Here is a 16,034-nt window from a genome sequence, read left to right as displayed (position 1 = left end):
ATGCCCCCCTGTCTGAGTTATAGGATGCTGCATATGAGCCAGACCTGGCAGGTTTCCAGACACGTTTATAAAACTCTTAGTACATCTATTGAATGGCTGTGAAAGAATATTCAACCAGATTTTTAGGTATGAGTCAGTGTGATTGTGAAATGGCTGACAGAAAGAATCATTCCAATGATTGGTAGACCTACTTAAGTCTTGATTCAGTGCTGCTCAAACTGTTTGGTTGTCAAAGAATAACAGACTTCTCAGGCTTACTGGCTGTGTTTGCTGACTGTGTAGTTTTTTTTAACACTTTCCAACAAACTCGATCTGTCTCTCTCTCTGCTGCTGCTGCTCTGTGAAATGAGAAGGCATAGAAATCTGACCATTTCTGTTGAAGGGTGGAAATTGCTTTTCATAGGAGCAATTCTTCCAGAATCCATTAATTGATGCTCAATAATCCCTTAATTTCCTCAATGTAATTAATCCTATTATTTAGGTCAGAAATGTTAAAGCCCTCTATTGGATTTAAGAATGTGAACATTTCTTACTTTGGCGACTCCCAGTGGTATTTTTTAAAAGACACTAGGGTCAATAATGAATGGCCTACTAAATGTATGGCGCCAACCTGCCCATGCACTTGATCTTGTCATGAATGGGCTGAAAGCAATTCAATGCACCAATATTCACCACTGTCGTCTAACTTCTCTAAATACAAAAACATTTGCCCTAGAATAATCTGAAAGATGCTTAAAGATGCTGATACTTTACACTTTGCATACAGCTGAGGCTGATGGGAATGTTCACAGGTATGGTGAAAAGTCAGGGCATCAGTAAGTCCATGGTAATCAATCCAAGATATGGCTCTTCTCTTATACTTAGAAGTCTAAGTCTCAGAAGTCTATAGTGCAGTTTCCCTGTTCAGTTTTAATTTGTGTTTAACACTACTTTCCATCTCAGACTTACTGTGGCTAAATAACTAATTGTACATAACAGTTCCTATAAATACATTATAAAGGCTTAAAATGTGGTGGCTCAGTGGCTCAAATAAAAAAGAAATCTCTGTCTAAACTGACATGTTTTATCTTAATTAATCTTCTCTTTATCTTAATTATATTGAGTGTGTGCTACTGTTTGTGTGAAGAGTAAGCAGATTACGCCCTCTAGCGGTATATTTAAATAGCATCTGTCACCATCGTCAATACAGTGATCTTATTAAATAACATGAATGTGAAATCACACAACGTAAACATAGGTGAGGTACTGTACTTACATTAATTGTTTGGAGTGGTTTATTCATTTCAGAAATTATGTTTCATAGAAAGACAAAAGCTTTAGATAAATTCATTTTGTTTATCAAATTTTACAAATTCAACACCAAATGACAAAACAAGCATACAAAGTCATAATTACAACTTCCAAAACATTTTGTGGGATTAACAGACTTACTGTATGTGAACCTGTATCATGCTATTACACATTATTAAGTGAAAGATGAGTTTGTGCCGGGAAGGAGTCACTGATTTTAACCCCACCTGCTGCCGCAGCCACTTCTGTAGCAAAAACATATTTTTATTTAACTTCATTAAAGGCTTTGTAAAATGCATATGACAAGCGTGAGTACAAAAATACATGCTAAAATATGGATACAAAAATGAACATGCATCTTCATCATCGACAAATATGAAAAGCCTTTACAGAGGAAGAAAGTCAATATTTAGTTAAACGAAAAATAAATGAATGGCTTGATCTTCCAAAATCATCCAGGAACTGGACATATCATGTTCAGATTTTACTACATTCACATTTCATCAGAATCTGTTTCAACTAAACCCTTGTAAAAAATTATGTGATGTTTAATTCAGCCAAATACAATCAGAATCAGAATTACCATAAAAATGAAGTAGTAAAAGGCATATGAAGGTTGGGACCATACTTTCATCTTCTGAATCTTTGTTCGTAGCCTCTGTGCCCAGTTAACACCATCTGCAGGACTGGGACTTAAAAACAGGAAAATTCTCTCATTAAATTTGCAGCCAGTAAAAGCGTAGATCAGGATGGCAGTGTCTGCATCAATGAAGGACACCAATCCATTGTCATAGTCTACAAACACTATGACTCTCTTAGGCTTCCTTATCAAGAAGAGGGGGACAGGGTTGTCATGTAGAGCCTTCCAGTTGGTGTTATTCCCCATTCTTATGATCCACTTTCCATTCCTGGGATTTGGTGTGAATGTTCTCTTCCGAAGAATCGACTCCCTGACTACTCCTAAATCCCAGCTGGTACTCCCTTCGGCCTGAACCTCATAGTAGGATATCCCTTCAGAAAAGCACATGTTTCCAGGAACATAGAAACATCTGTTGCATTGGTGTGGGTCTTCACAGGGAACCCACCAAATGTGATGAGCTTGATTAGACACCACGCTGTTTGCCATTGCTTCATTTTTGCCTTTCCTCTTGGTCTTCTGAGCCTTCTTGCCACACTTCTGTTTAATTTCCTTTACTTCCGCTTTTTTCTTCCCCATCTGAGCCCTCTTCTCAACATATGCTTCCTCCAAAGGGACTGTATCATGACCGCTATGTTCTGCACATAGGACACAAATATGTGTCAGATCATTCCTGCAGAAGAGCTCTAAAATCCTATTGTGCTTCTTGCATATTTTGTCCTCCAAGTTTTGCACAGGATTAGTCAGTTTGTGTGTCTTTAGGGCAGCAACTCTCTGATGAGGCTCCAAGTGCGTCTCACAGTAAGAGGTCAGACACACCAAACACGTTTTAGAGGCTTTGAACTTATTGCCAGGGCAGCAGTCACATGGCACCTGTCCTGGTTTGACTGGGGAATTATTGTCAGCTATCGCGTGATGTTTCTTGAAATTCTCCACAACCTCCCTGAATCCGGTGTTAACACAGAGTTTGAGCCCTTTGCTGAACTTCTCATTGCACAGTGGACACTGACACTGCTCTTTGCCTTCCCAGTGCCTGGTGATACAGGGCTTGCAGAAGTTGTGTCCACATGGAATAGAAACAGGCTCGGTGTAAACATCAAGACAGATGGAGCACAGGAACTGATCCTCAGACAGGAAAGGGCTGGCTGTAGCCATATCTAGGAGAAAAGGAGAGCTTTTAAAGCCAAGAGCCATCAATAATGTTTAACTCCTTGGAACTACTGGTATGAGAACAACAATAACAAACAAACAAAGCAAAGTACATTAGATATTTTTTGGTTGCAAAAAGATAATAAAGTGACTGCTATGACTCTCATGATGCTGCAAAAAAGTTTAATAGAATGCCTAATAAATGAGTTATAGTTATTTACCAAATAAACATAATTAACAAGGGCCAGTCTTCCTTGCATCTGCATTTAAGAGCAATTTGTAGCTATGAATTTTCTACTATCAGAATATTAAATATTAACAAGGCAGTTGAACTTCACCTTCTTGGAATGCAGCTGGGCTGTTGCTCTTTGTGCGCAAATACACAAACTGAACTTTGTTTACAAGTTTTTAATATTTGAGTTTAATTTCTGCGTAAATGCAATAGTGCTCCTCCTCCCCTGCCTCATACTCCACCCATCTGCTCTTCGTGCATGACATTAACCCCTTACAGTAACAGTTGAGCCTTGTCAAACTAATCATGACACTGAAAGAAATGGGATTTTGAGCATACTTTCTGATAATAACACTAATGAAGAACCCTTACACAGTATCATAATGTAATCACAGATCCACACAACTGAAACAACACAGTCTCAAACCACAACGTGCATCTGTGCCTAACTCTAAAGACTAACACTAAAAGGAAATTTGTCTCTGAATCGAGTTAGCTAGTGTGAAATGGCTCCGCTCTTAAAGGGTTAACTTAAAGGAGTTATGTTTCAGTGTTTTTGCCAGTAAAATGAAATGAATCACTCCACAAATATTCTTTCTTCAGCAAAGCAGCTGTTTACTTTCTGTGTTAAGATCAGTGGAAAGAAATATGAATATGTCTGCAAGTTTAACTCCACTGTTGATTATTGTAATTATGGTCACTTGATTTTTAATGTTGAGGGTTAAATAGTAAACTGCTAAGGCTGGCAAATTTCACTTGATGAATAAATAATGTAATCCAATTACTTTTGGCTATGCACTACCTAATATGGATATGTTAATAAAATGTTGGATTATATCTGTTTGACTTTGAGAGGCAGATGTAACATAAGTATTTTTCTAACAAAGTGATTTAACATTGTGTTGCAAATGTGACGCCTGCAGAGGATGTCAAATAATGAAGTATATGAAATAAAAATAAATCTTCTCTCCTCTCCCTGCCCTCAGCAGTCATCTGAGTTTGAACTGTTCTTCTGTTTTCACTAAGGCATGTCTTTACTCCTTGTAGATTCCACTTCTGTAGCTTGATCTCAGAAATGGAAACTCAATTCAATAAGTCTAATAATGCCAGCAGCAGCAGCAGCAGTAGCCATAACCAAAAATCTGCCAAACCAGTGGAGGTTGATAGTGACGTCTGCTCTGACATTGAGCTCAGAGTCCTGAAGTCCTGGTGTTTGACTTCTTACTGTGAGAATTAAACATAGTGTAAGTATAGGAGAATGGAAAGATGAGGGGGAGAAGAGAGAGGGGAGGGCAAGTGAATGAATAGAAGGACAGAGGAAGATGGAAGATGGTATAAATGGTAAAGTACAATTTATGGAAGGAAAGCTCTTCAAGGATTCTCAACAAAACAGTCAGACTGAAATGCAGTGTTTAATTGGGAGGTGATTAAGTTTTTCTCCCCCAACAGCTCGTTAACGGACGCTCAGTCATTCAGATGTCCAAATACCTAGCTAGCTACGTAACAGGCCTACCAACTTTTTGCGAAGTCTAGTCTGCGAAGTTTTGAGGACAACTTTTGATTTTGCAAGACGATTTGCAAGATAAGTGGAAGACTTCTCACATTCATTCAGTCTTATCCCCTCCAAGATGTCCTCTTCTCTAACTGCCATTACTTGTGTCACTTCTCTTTATAGCAAATTATTTAAATATTGCTGATAGAAATTTTGTGTTGACAGAAGCAGTGACTTAAACAAATGCACCTGAGCAAGCATATAAACACCTTTGCGCTATTCCGCTGATTGACTGTCAGCGGTGGTAAGGCACAGAGAAGCCCAGTAATGCACCAACAAAGGCTGGAAAGTGAAAGTGCAAGCGTGTAAAAGTAAACGTGAATGCAAACTAGACAAGGTATGTTTTCACACTGTATTTTGGTGAGAAACAGTGAATGTAAACAGAACTTTTTAAAATTTTGTTTACAAGAAAACTCTGCAGGGTCCTTTTAAATTCTGAAAGAACAAATCACATGATGGTGCAGAACATGGGAGAAGAATATTTCTCTAACCTTATCTTTGATGACTGACATACTGTATATCTTAAGCTTGAAACTCCTCTTGAAACACGATTGCCGCAGTGCTCTTGATCACAGCACTTTCTTAATAACTCCAGAAAGCCAATAGACCAACAATACAAACTGCATGTCTGATTGTGTTTGTGTGTAAACCATGACTCTCTCTGAAAAAAGTGTGTATTGTCAACATGTTAGGCTGACTGAGGATTTAAAAAAATTATTCATTATCAACCTTTAAATACCATCACCTTTAATAAGACTGTGTTCTCTGTTTGTTTGTTTGTTTGTTTTGAAGGTCATTACCACAACAAAGAATGTACATTTCATGTGATAGCTCATTTCCATATAAAAGTAAAAATCAATTATAGCTCCTACACCTCATTAAGCCAAAATATTCTTAGTATTTCTGTTTGTCTTTCTCTCAAAATAAATAAGCTAATCCGCCTTTTGGTGCAGTTAATGATCCAATGTAGTTTAGAGGGCGGGCAAGTGAGGAAGCTTGGCTCCTACATTATATATTCCTGTGATTACACAATATGATGAATTATGAAACCCAGACTGAAATATATACTACTAAAATATAAGACAATGCCCTTATGTCTCATTATATTTCAATATATAATTTTTATGTAAGTTAAAAACTAGACCAATTGTTGTTTTCAAATTTTCAATTTCAATTTATTATAAAAAACTAATAATAATAAACTAACTATGCAATGTATAAAGCACAGACACGATCCAGTGTGAGAGATAGATCTTTTTTGCTTTACATTAGTCATTCATACAGTAAAATCAATTATTAGCATTAAGACATAGCTCAAAGGGCTAACACTGTGCACTACATTAATATAGTGGTTTCCCAAGCTTCCTCTATATAAAAAGTAGAAATATATAGATAGATAGATAGATAGATAGATAGATAGATAGATAGATAGAGATTTTTGACTCATCCCTTCATCTTGAAGCTTGGTTGTACACTATTTACTTAACATAGTCCTTAACCTGAGCATCTTAATCAAAACATACAGTGTATGACACACAATAGTCTATTTAAATAAATTACTAAATGTTTTGGGGAATAAAGTAAGGTTACTGTTGTATTTCTTGAATAGGCTACTCTTTTTTTCTTTTTTGCACCAGGGCATGACATGTGTTTTTGTATCACCAAATAGACAATAGTCAACCCACAGCAAGATTAATAAAATAACAAAATAACATAAAGCAATACAAAGCATCACCCATACAATAAATTAAGTGCAAAAGTTGATACAACCAAATTAAAATCTCCCAGCCTGAAGATATTTTAATGCTGTTTGTTCATTATTTTAATTGCACGTGGACCAAATGACCCGATGTGCATCTTTTTCTTTATCAGAGGGCTTCCCTATGTTTTCATTCTTAACGGCAGGACAAATTGTCACCAGTAGATGTCGCAGCTACGTTGCGAATAGGTCCGTGTGAAACACGGTGCCCCTGCATTTAGTTATTGTAGGCAGGATGCCATGCTTCAGAGTGACAACTGTTAAAAGAAAACGCATATTTAAAGATCTAAGTGTCCTTACATCCAAAAAGCTGAATCTTCTATGCATTTGAAGCCCTCCTTGAAGTCATAGCAGCTGATTGGTAATTTTTTCCTAACATCATCATGTCCTGGTGGCTGACTGAAGCTGCATCACGGCATGCCTCTCCATCTTCCCTCTGCATCCCTGCCTGTCACTCACGGGGCTTGAACCCGGGTCATCCCTGGGAAGGACGGCACCCAGAGGCTCCAATCATGATAACACTGGTTGCACCTTCACGGTCTGAGCTCATTTATTTGAACTCTCTCGAGCCCGTATGATTGACAGGGCATTAGGATGTCCTTTGCAATAATAATAGAGATGGAGAGCAAAGCCTCAGAGGGGATATTTCCATGTCAGTTTCCTCTCTCTCTCTCTCTCTCTCTCTCTCTCTCTCTCTCTCTGGCACAGGGGCATTCCTGCACGCGCGTAACCGAGTCCAACGCGGTGAAGTACGGCAGAGTGGGACTCACTGGACATTTGATGACTGTAAACTCAATATTAGTCATTATTTTAAATACGTCTGTATATTTAAAAAAAACATGATGCACGATGGAGAGAGCATAAAGAAAATGTTACTTCAGCTATGTAGCCTAATGACTCACTAAACCCAATTGTGGTTTAATTCATGAAATAGACGTTAATTTCCGTTTAGCCTTTATAACTCAACAGATGTACATCACAGTATATAGCCTATAATAGCATCATGATGCGAGTAAAATTAGTAAATATTGGGATTTTTGCTGTTTATGCTTGTTTAACTCTGCATCAGCTGTCATTTCTCAAACGTTCTGGGGGACATGATGAACTCATTTTGTACATACATGATCTGGAGATGGGATCGGCTGACGACGAGCGTAGCAAACTCCACCCAGCAGATAGGATCCCGGGCAGGCGGAGCGGAGGGCAGATTGTGCCGAAAGGGCTCGGGCTGGTTGGTCGGGACGCTAGACAAGTCCCGCAGAAAACTTCAGAGGGGCAAAGTCCAGACTGAGTGTGTGGGAGACACGAGTGGAAGTTAATGCGCGAGAGCGCGCTAGGAACAAAATCACATGTCATTTTAAAGAAATGCTCCAAAGATGGCGGTGGTAATAGCGACGGCAGTTTCAGGTGCCCCCGGAGTGCATAAAAGTGGATTTGCGGAGGTTTTGGTGCGGGAGCGGTGGCACAAAGTTTTGGTCAAGGTGAACGAGGAAGCGCTCACGTTAAGCTGCGAGGAGAGCAGCGGTAACGACAACGCGAACGACAATGTCAACTCCAACGGCGTTACCAACGGATCTTACCTTGATAACAATAACACCAACTCCAACAACGGCCAAACTGTGCGCACCGCGTTCACGGACCTCCCGGAGCGAGTGCCCGAGGCGATCGCCAACAGAAAGCGGTGCGTTAAGGTGACCAAGCAAGAGGTCGGAGGACTTGGGATCAGCATCAAAGGGGGGAAGGAGAATAAAATGCCCATCCTCATCAGTAAGATATTCAAGGGGCTCGCAGCGGACCAGACCCAGGCTCTGTACGTCGGGGACGCCATCCTGTCCGTGAACAGCATGAACCTGCGGGACGCGACCCACGACGAGGCTGTGCAGGCGCTGAAGCGGGCCGGGAAAGAGGTGACACTGGAAGGTAGGCAGGCTGAACAGTGAGGGGATGACAGAAACTGTGGGGAGACTGGAGAAGGAGAGTGTGTGGGTCAGGAACCCCAAACTTTTTTTCATGCCACATGCATGTCCAAATTCATTTTAATCTTTTATTGAACCCATCTGTTACTGTTTGTGTTTATATAGAAATATTTTAGTGAATGATTGTACATCATACCTCGGGAGGTAAGAGTTAAAGATTAGATCTCAGCCCAGCCAAGGTCATTCTGTCACATTTCCAAAATGTTGGTGAATTTCAGCCTCATTTATATAGACTTAATATAACCCTGGGGAACTCCTGACCTTAACATGTGTGGGAACTTCATCCTGGAGGGGAAGAAACATGTTGTGTAAGGCTGAGAGTTTCTCATTCCACATGGCTGCCTCTTTTGACTGGTGTTGGGCTGTTTATGTATGTCATCCAGTAGGTCAGTGGTCCTCGGGACACAAAGTACTGCAAGTTTTCTATTCTACCTGCTAGTTGATTGCAATCACTTTGCGTCCCAGGTACAAATCACTCGCTGATTAGACAAAGCAAATAAAAAAGCAGCAGGGCTCTGAGTGTGTAAGCCTGAGAATGAAAACCTGTGCTGTAGGATGTGATTTATTTTCCATTACAGAAAGGAGATGCTGGTTAATAACAAGAGCTCAGAAAGAAAAGGTGGTGTTTTTTATTGCACCGGACTATATTATTCATATCTCATTTGATCAAATCTGTTTTCTTATTCATTCACCAGGTTACAATTTGTTGATGTCATACTGTCTCTCCCAGGGAAATCAAACTTTTTTCTCTGCAAATTGATTGACTTAACAGCAGGAAGATACTCTATTCAAGTGTGCATGCCTCTTTGCCCTGAGGACACTCTAGGTTCATACCATAGTTGGGAAACAGGTGACTGACTGGCTGCTTTTTGCGCAAAAGAACAGTTCATATTTCTAATGAAACAGTTACACAACCAGAGGTGCCATGGGGGAATCACGCAAGATCAAACTCATTGTCTCTTTTCCCCTCACACTCTTCTCTAAGCAAGGCCACAAACAAATCGAGCTCTACATTTCCTTAAACGTTTCTCACACACATACATATATAGACACACACACTTACTTTCATCTCACTCACACGAGCAGTGCAACCAAGATGGTGTTCTGCAGTTGTTTTTAGCCAAAAGTGAAGATGAAAATTAGGCTGATGGCAGGCAGACTCCACTCTGAAGGATCAACATCATTTTACTATCTTAACACACATAAACACGGACGCTGGCACAAATACACATTCACACACCGGAAAACATTGCACACAAGTGCCCACTTCTGAGTTTTTTGTTCTCTTGGACTGACCATAGTAAGAACAAAGTGTGTCTCGCTCGCTCTTGCGCACACGCACACACACAAACACACACACACACACACACACACACACACACACACACACACACACACACACACACACACTCATGCAAACATGATGATGATCCTTCCCAGAGGGACACAGGGGCTATACTGCAGAGAAAAAGCGGGTCCCAGCAGAAAACATACTGCGATAAGAAAGAAGGAGATATGGAATGGAGCAGGCAAAGAGGACGGGGAATGGAGCGAGAGAGAGATGGGAAGGGGTGGAGCTGAAATGTGAATTTAATGGGGAGAGAGGGGGAGAGAGAGGGGGAGAGAGGCTGAACAGAAGGGGAGCTAAAAAGGGAGGCTAAGAGGCTGATATAAAGATGACAGTGAGGGGTTAATCTAAGGGTAACAGAGAGACAGAAGTTCACCACAACTGCAATTTAACAGAAATAATTTGCATTTGGGAGCACAGTAAACAGAGTACAAAGTGACAAAGCATCATGAAGAATGTTTAACACGTAACCAAGCATGTAAACTTCAATTTCAAATACTATGCAAGAGTAGTGAAACACAAAGCTTAAAAATTAGTGACACATTCTCTTCCTCCTTCCAAGATGTGAGAGAAGAGGAGAGAGATCAAGAGGCAACTGATTCAACTGTTAGGAGAGACAGTACCTGTCTCATGGGAGGGGAGTGTGCGTCTCTGTGCGTGTTCAGTGCACTGCTTTTTTGTGCATGCAAGAGAGCTTGTACATGCATGTTTATAATTGCCGTGTTTTACTGTAGCACTGATGAGCCATGTTGGAAACTCATGAGGAACACGGAGAATAAATTCAGCACAAATAGGCAGCAACTACTCACTCCTTCCAGATGCTGGCTATGAGAGGGCAGCAGATTGACCGAGTGGTCAAAAACTGCTCTGCAACCAGAGGACCACAGTTCAAGCCCCCATGTCAGAGAGCATCCACTTTGTTAAAGTGTCCCCTGAGCGAGACGCCGATGTTCTGTGGGTAAGCATGCAGTCTGACAAGCCTAAAGTGAATCTCACTATGGGGATCAGTCAAGTTTCTGCATTTGTGTCACAAAGCTCCTAGCAACTACAGCCAGTGCCATTGTGGAGGTCCAGTGAAGAATTATTCATGTGCAAATAATGCTTTCAATTTCAAATGCAGCACTAAAGATCGGCGAGGCGAGCTAACAATGTCTACCTGGTGCATTGCCTAATCAGGTCACCTTCCGCTTCCAGTAGATCACAGCAATAAAAAGGTCATGTTTAGACAGTTTGCTGTGTGTGGTGTTTGACATGATGACATGTCACAGCACAAAAAGAATTCAGTTTTAAAAAGACACACAGATAAGACACATAGAGAACATGTGAGATGCCCTGGATGGAAAGATCAGGGGACGTGACCCCTTTTCCCCTTTTTGTAGTGGTAAACAACATTATAATTCACCGGATGCAGGAATGAGAGAACTTTACAGGTGTCGGTCCTGGCTGCAAGAGGCGGTCACACAAGTATAACTGCTCACAGCTGTCCCCGTTCTGTCCCTGTTGCACTGTTTTGTTTTCCCTCTATTGTTTCCATTTTTGTGTTATTTTCATATGCAATGATGATTGAAAATTCAGTCCCACCATGGGGTGGGTTACGTTTATTTCCCTCCCTAGTTAGAGCAGACAAACATACTGTTTAATTTATTCCTTAACATGTTTGCTGCTGTGATTTTGTTTTTGGAAAACCTAGATAAAAAGAACTCCAAACTCTTAAAAATGCTAAGTATTGCTCTTACTACAATCCCAAGAACATCTTATGTGGAGAAATCCAAAGGTACAGTTGATAAACTATAATTAGTCAGTCAGCGCTCAGGTGAGAAGTTTAGCAAACAGTCAATTTACATCAACCTCAGGACCCTATATTGAAGTAATGGGGGTAGTTTTGGTCAGAATGGATTAATATGATTGGAACTTTTGGGAGAAAGCACTCCAGGTTGAAACTTTAAGGAAAATACACCAGGCATATTTCAGTGCAGGCACACATCAAACTGCATTATTTGTAACCCAAAAAACTAAACATGAAAGCAGAAGAAATTTAAGAACTAAAAGTCAGAATACAATAAAGAACATCTATCGCATTTCAGCAGACAGGAAATGAGTCAGTGTCCTGTTGATCGCTTAACAAGCCATACCTGTCATCACCTGACATGTGGATAGGTTTGTGTATGAGTGTGTATATGTGCTGCTGTCAGCAGTGTGCTGGAGAGTGTGTGTGTGTCTCAATGAGCATGTGCCTGCTTGTGCATATGCACGTGTCAAGTTTAGTTATCAGCAGCATAGTCTACACTGATGCTACAGTCAATATATTTGGTTGAGTGTGTGTGTGTGTGAGAGAGAGATTAAGGAAGAGAGTGTCTGTGTGTCTACCAGCAGTTTATGTCATTTGAGAAACTATCACCTCTTCCGCTACCGTTTGTGGAGTCTAACTCAGAGCGGATGATGGTGATGATAACGACTGTGGCTTTTGCAACAGTGATTGTTGTGGTGAAGATAATATTCCTCTCCCCCCTGTAAATGTTTATACAGTCAAAACAAAAGCAGAGCGCTAGAGCTAATCTGTTTTTCATGTTGGCTAAAGACAAAAAAGTCTTTCTCCTCCAGGTGTAATCATTGTGTTTTTGTATACTGTTTGTTTTTTCCTAGTTTTCTTTTTATGGTCATCATAAAACTGAATTGGGAATTTTGAAAAAGATGACCACAGGGTGACCAAAAATGACCCATGATAAGAAGACTGTTGGACTGTTTCACTGACTTCTGTTAAATCTGTCTCGCTGTAGAAGAGTCGACTACCATCTGTTCACACTTTCTGTGGTTGTGGTTTTGACTACTGTAAGTACTGTGGTTTATCTTGCCATTTATGGAAATAATGGAACATGTTACACACAGCTCTATGGTTCAAAGACTGATGATCACCTTCACTGTTTACAGTTGTTTGTAAGAAGAGTAAGAGACTGCATGCTAACATCCTTTTGGCATTAATCATAGCTGCCACTGCATATTTTGGTTCTTGTGAGCCAACATTAAGGAAATGCTTTCATAGATTGTGGTTATGAGGATGACGCACATAACAGTTTTTGACGACATAGTAGCTCTTGTTCCTGGAGTTGGACATTTAGTGCAATACTTAAGCATTAGCTAAGCCCCGCCTTGTATTTTTACAATTATAACTCAAAATTCTTTGTAATTTTGAAACATTGTGTCTCTCATTTAAGACAGAAGACAAAAGCCAGCTTTTCCTTCTAGCTACTTTTTCTGGTTGAAATGAAAACTGTCACTGGCAGACTTTATCAGCTGTAGCTAGTTAGTCAATTAGCTTAAGTTCGCTTCATGAATTGGATGAAAACTTGGTCTCTCTGATTGACGTTTTATTGCTTCCTGCTCAATTTAATCTTGTACAAGGCTAAAAAAAAGACACCAACCTCCAAACTCTTTAAATGCTTACTGTAACACGCCCTTCATCATGTGGAGACATCCAAAGTTTCACAGATCTGCAGTGCCTAGTTATGATTGTTAAGCTATGATTGGATAATTGCTATTCTTCTAAATGAGTATAATGTAATATTATGATAAACAACCCTAAAAATATCACACACACAAAAAAATTAAGCCTCAAGGCTTTGTCAGAATATGTGGGATGTGATGCTTCCTTCTGACTGCAGTTTAACATAAAAAAGGGATTTTGGCCTGTAGCTTATATTCAGGTTATTGTCAGGTTATTTTACTCGAGCACTACTCATTTTTCTGTTTACACATACTACAGTGACTCAAATTTCCCCATTCACATAATCATGGCCCTATTTACAGCCAGATCAATATGTTCAATAGTTTATACAGAAGACCCATGACATTGGCTATTCATTTTCTTAAATCTACAAGGTCCATAATAGTGTGCCAGCTCACCTTTGCTATCTCTTCAATCCAATGTTATGAATCATGAGCAATTAACACTTAATTTTTCTGTTAAGATATTTATTTTGTTGTGGAAAAATATGCCTATGCCTATTTGTTGAAAAAAGATTTTATCATATTGTTTTGAAGGTTCTACGTCAGATTTATTAAGTTATCCCCTGTTTGGCAGGTTTTTATCATGTTCTGACCATAAAGAATAGTTTAAAACCACAATTAACCATCTGGCTTCTTCAGCTTTCACTCAGGAGTAAAAATCAGCCTGTAACTTGAAAGAAATAATGATTTGACATTTATGGTGATAATTATCAATATCAATTGATATGATTTTTGTTATTGTGAGAACATATTTGGCCATATCGCCCAGCCCTTGTGTTAATGAGTAAATCTACCTATCTACATTTCAAATTGCCTTGTCAAATCCCTTCTATAAAAAGGACCTCCACCTTAGTTACTGTTCATTGTTCAGTTAAGGGAATATTTGAACTCTTACGACATTGGTCCAAATCTTTCAAGAAGATGCCTTGAGGGTGGATATGTAAAGACCGTTTGTGCTGCTGTAGTATCCAACTACTTGCTCAGTGCCCACAAGGAGTAAAAGCTTTCATTCTGCAGTCAGAGGACCTTTTTCTTCTTTTCTACCTCTTTGCCCCGGTCTGTTCTCTTTCCAGCTTCTACCAATGTCAACCCCTTTTTTCTCCCCCACAGGTTTAATGAGATGAGGTTTCTTTTTTCCTTTGGTACATTTAGTCACCAAATAAAAATCCATTTAAGGCATATGGTAGAAAATCCAATGACTTCAGACCTCATTAAATACTGTTAAGGACCATTAAGTGAAAAAGACACAATGAGTATAGTAATTACTCCTGATGTTATAGAGCAGTAATTGTATATGAGAGAGAGAGAGAGAGAGAGAGAGAGAGAGAGAGAGAGAGAGAGAGAGAGAGAGAGAGAGAGAGAGAGAGAGAGAGAGAGAGAGAGAGAGAGAGAGAGAGAGAGAGAGAGAGAGAGAGAGAGAGAGAGAGAGATGGTGTTGCACAAACACACATGCTGATGTGTGTGTATTTGTTGTGGGTGTGTATGTGGTTGTAAACACAACTGAAATCTGTGGGCTCTTGGCTCCACTGTCAAGAAAAAAACCTGTAATACTTCTGAAGAAATGGATTGCCTCATTTGGAAAATGTGTAAGTGAATGGGCCTGAGTATAGTTTAAAATATCATCAATCGACGTGAATAGCATTTTCAATAGTGAGTTGAACAGCTGGTCTTTGGTGATACGTTGCCATTCAGACATCTGCATCACAACTTCTGTAACAGGAAGCTACTATTTCTAAATGAGGTGGAGAGTAGGAGTCGCAATGAAAAAGATTTAGTTGCATGGTTTTGAAACAGGCCAGAAAAATGCAAAAATAAAATCAGGCAGAATGGGGTGGGGGCAGCCCCTCATTTTGGATCTTTCATTTTGACTTATGTAACAGCAAATCAGCTGCTTTCGAATCAAGTAGTACGAGCCATGTCGTCTTCAAGTTCTTATCGTGCTTTTGAGGTTATTGTGCAGAGTTGGCCATGTTGTAATGGAATAGAAACATGCTACCCAAGGGAATGCACACAAATTTACACACTTCCAGTGTAATGATCACATGGACTTCACCCCATTAATTTTTCTCCTCCGCTGGAAACACTTACACTGGTCAATGAGTTTACATTTCCTCCCTCCAGACTGTCTTTGTAAATGTTAACTGAAAACAAATCACCCACTAAATATCTTGTTTGCATAATAGCTGTATTTGATTTGTTTTCAATTGACTCAGTTCAGAAAGTGGAATGTGAATTTGTAACCAGAGACTTGAGAAGATGGATGATGAATGAGCTTGAATGAGTAGTATCATTTGAAATTCATTGTGTGCAAAGTAAAATTCCACCCTCATCTTTGTCCTACATGCCTGTAGGCATAAAGGGAAGTAAGTACGTAAATAAGTTTGTCCTCATTAGGATAGCAACTAATGATCATTTCCCCAAAGATATTCAATGTTATATTCACAAGATATTCGGAGAAAAGCAGAAAATCCTTACATTTGGCATTTTTGCTTAATAAATACACAAGTCAAATAAATTATAGAAATGATGAATTATTGTGATTAATACATTCATTGTTTCAGTGCTACTTTCCATTCTGTTTTTCTTT

The 16,034-nt window shown here is 39.6% G+C and overlaps 2 protein-coding genes across 3 annotated transcripts in view; one reads left to right on the top strand and one right to left on the bottom strand.

Annotated features, from left to right (window-relative positions):
* Positions 1 to 1,238: 1,238 nt before the first annotated feature.
* Positions 1,239 to 7,826, bottom strand: LOC119897860 (zinc-binding protein A33-like). Of its 2 annotated transcripts, none has more exons than XM_038711876.1 (2): positions 7,741 to 7,826; positions 1,239 to 3,084 (listed from the first exon to the last, which is right to left on the bottom strand). In XM_038711876.1, exon 2 carries the CDS (start codon positions 3,080 to 3,082, stop codon positions 1,844 to 1,846), a length of 1,239 nt encoding a protein of 412 aa, XP_038567804.1. In that variant the 5' UTR covers positions 3,083 to 3,084; positions 7,741 to 7,826; the 3' UTR covers positions 1,239 to 1,843. The 2 variants fall into 2 exon arrangements, with proteins under 2 accessions (XP_038567804.1, XP_038567802.1); XM_038711874.1 differs by lacking the exon at positions 7,741 to 7,826 and adding an exon at positions 3,415 to 3,740.
* A 19-nt stretch (positions 7,827 to 7,845) lies between these two features.
* sntb1 (syntrophin, basic 1) overlaps positions 7,846 to 16,034 on the top strand; it is a 43,206-nt gene continuing 35,017 nt past the window's right edge. Inside the window, 1 exon segment of the mRNA XM_038711873.1 lies at positions 7,846 to 8,539. Coding sequence (XP_038567801.1) covers positions 7,996 to 8,539 — 544 coding nt within the window. The 5' untranslated portion in view covers positions 7,846 to 7,995.

The sequence above is a fragment of the Micropterus salmoides genome, unplaced genomic scaffold, assembly GCF_014851395.1.
Source record: "Micropterus salmoides isolate LMB-PRFRI ecotype aquatic unplaced genomic scaffold, ASM1485139v1 Ms_hic_scaffold_11, whole genome shotgun sequence".
NCBI classification, from domain to species: domain Eukaryota; kingdom Metazoa; phylum Chordata; class Actinopteri; order Centrarchiformes; family Centrarchidae; genus Micropterus; species Micropterus salmoides.
This window is presented reverse-complemented; position numbering and strand designations above follow the sequence as displayed.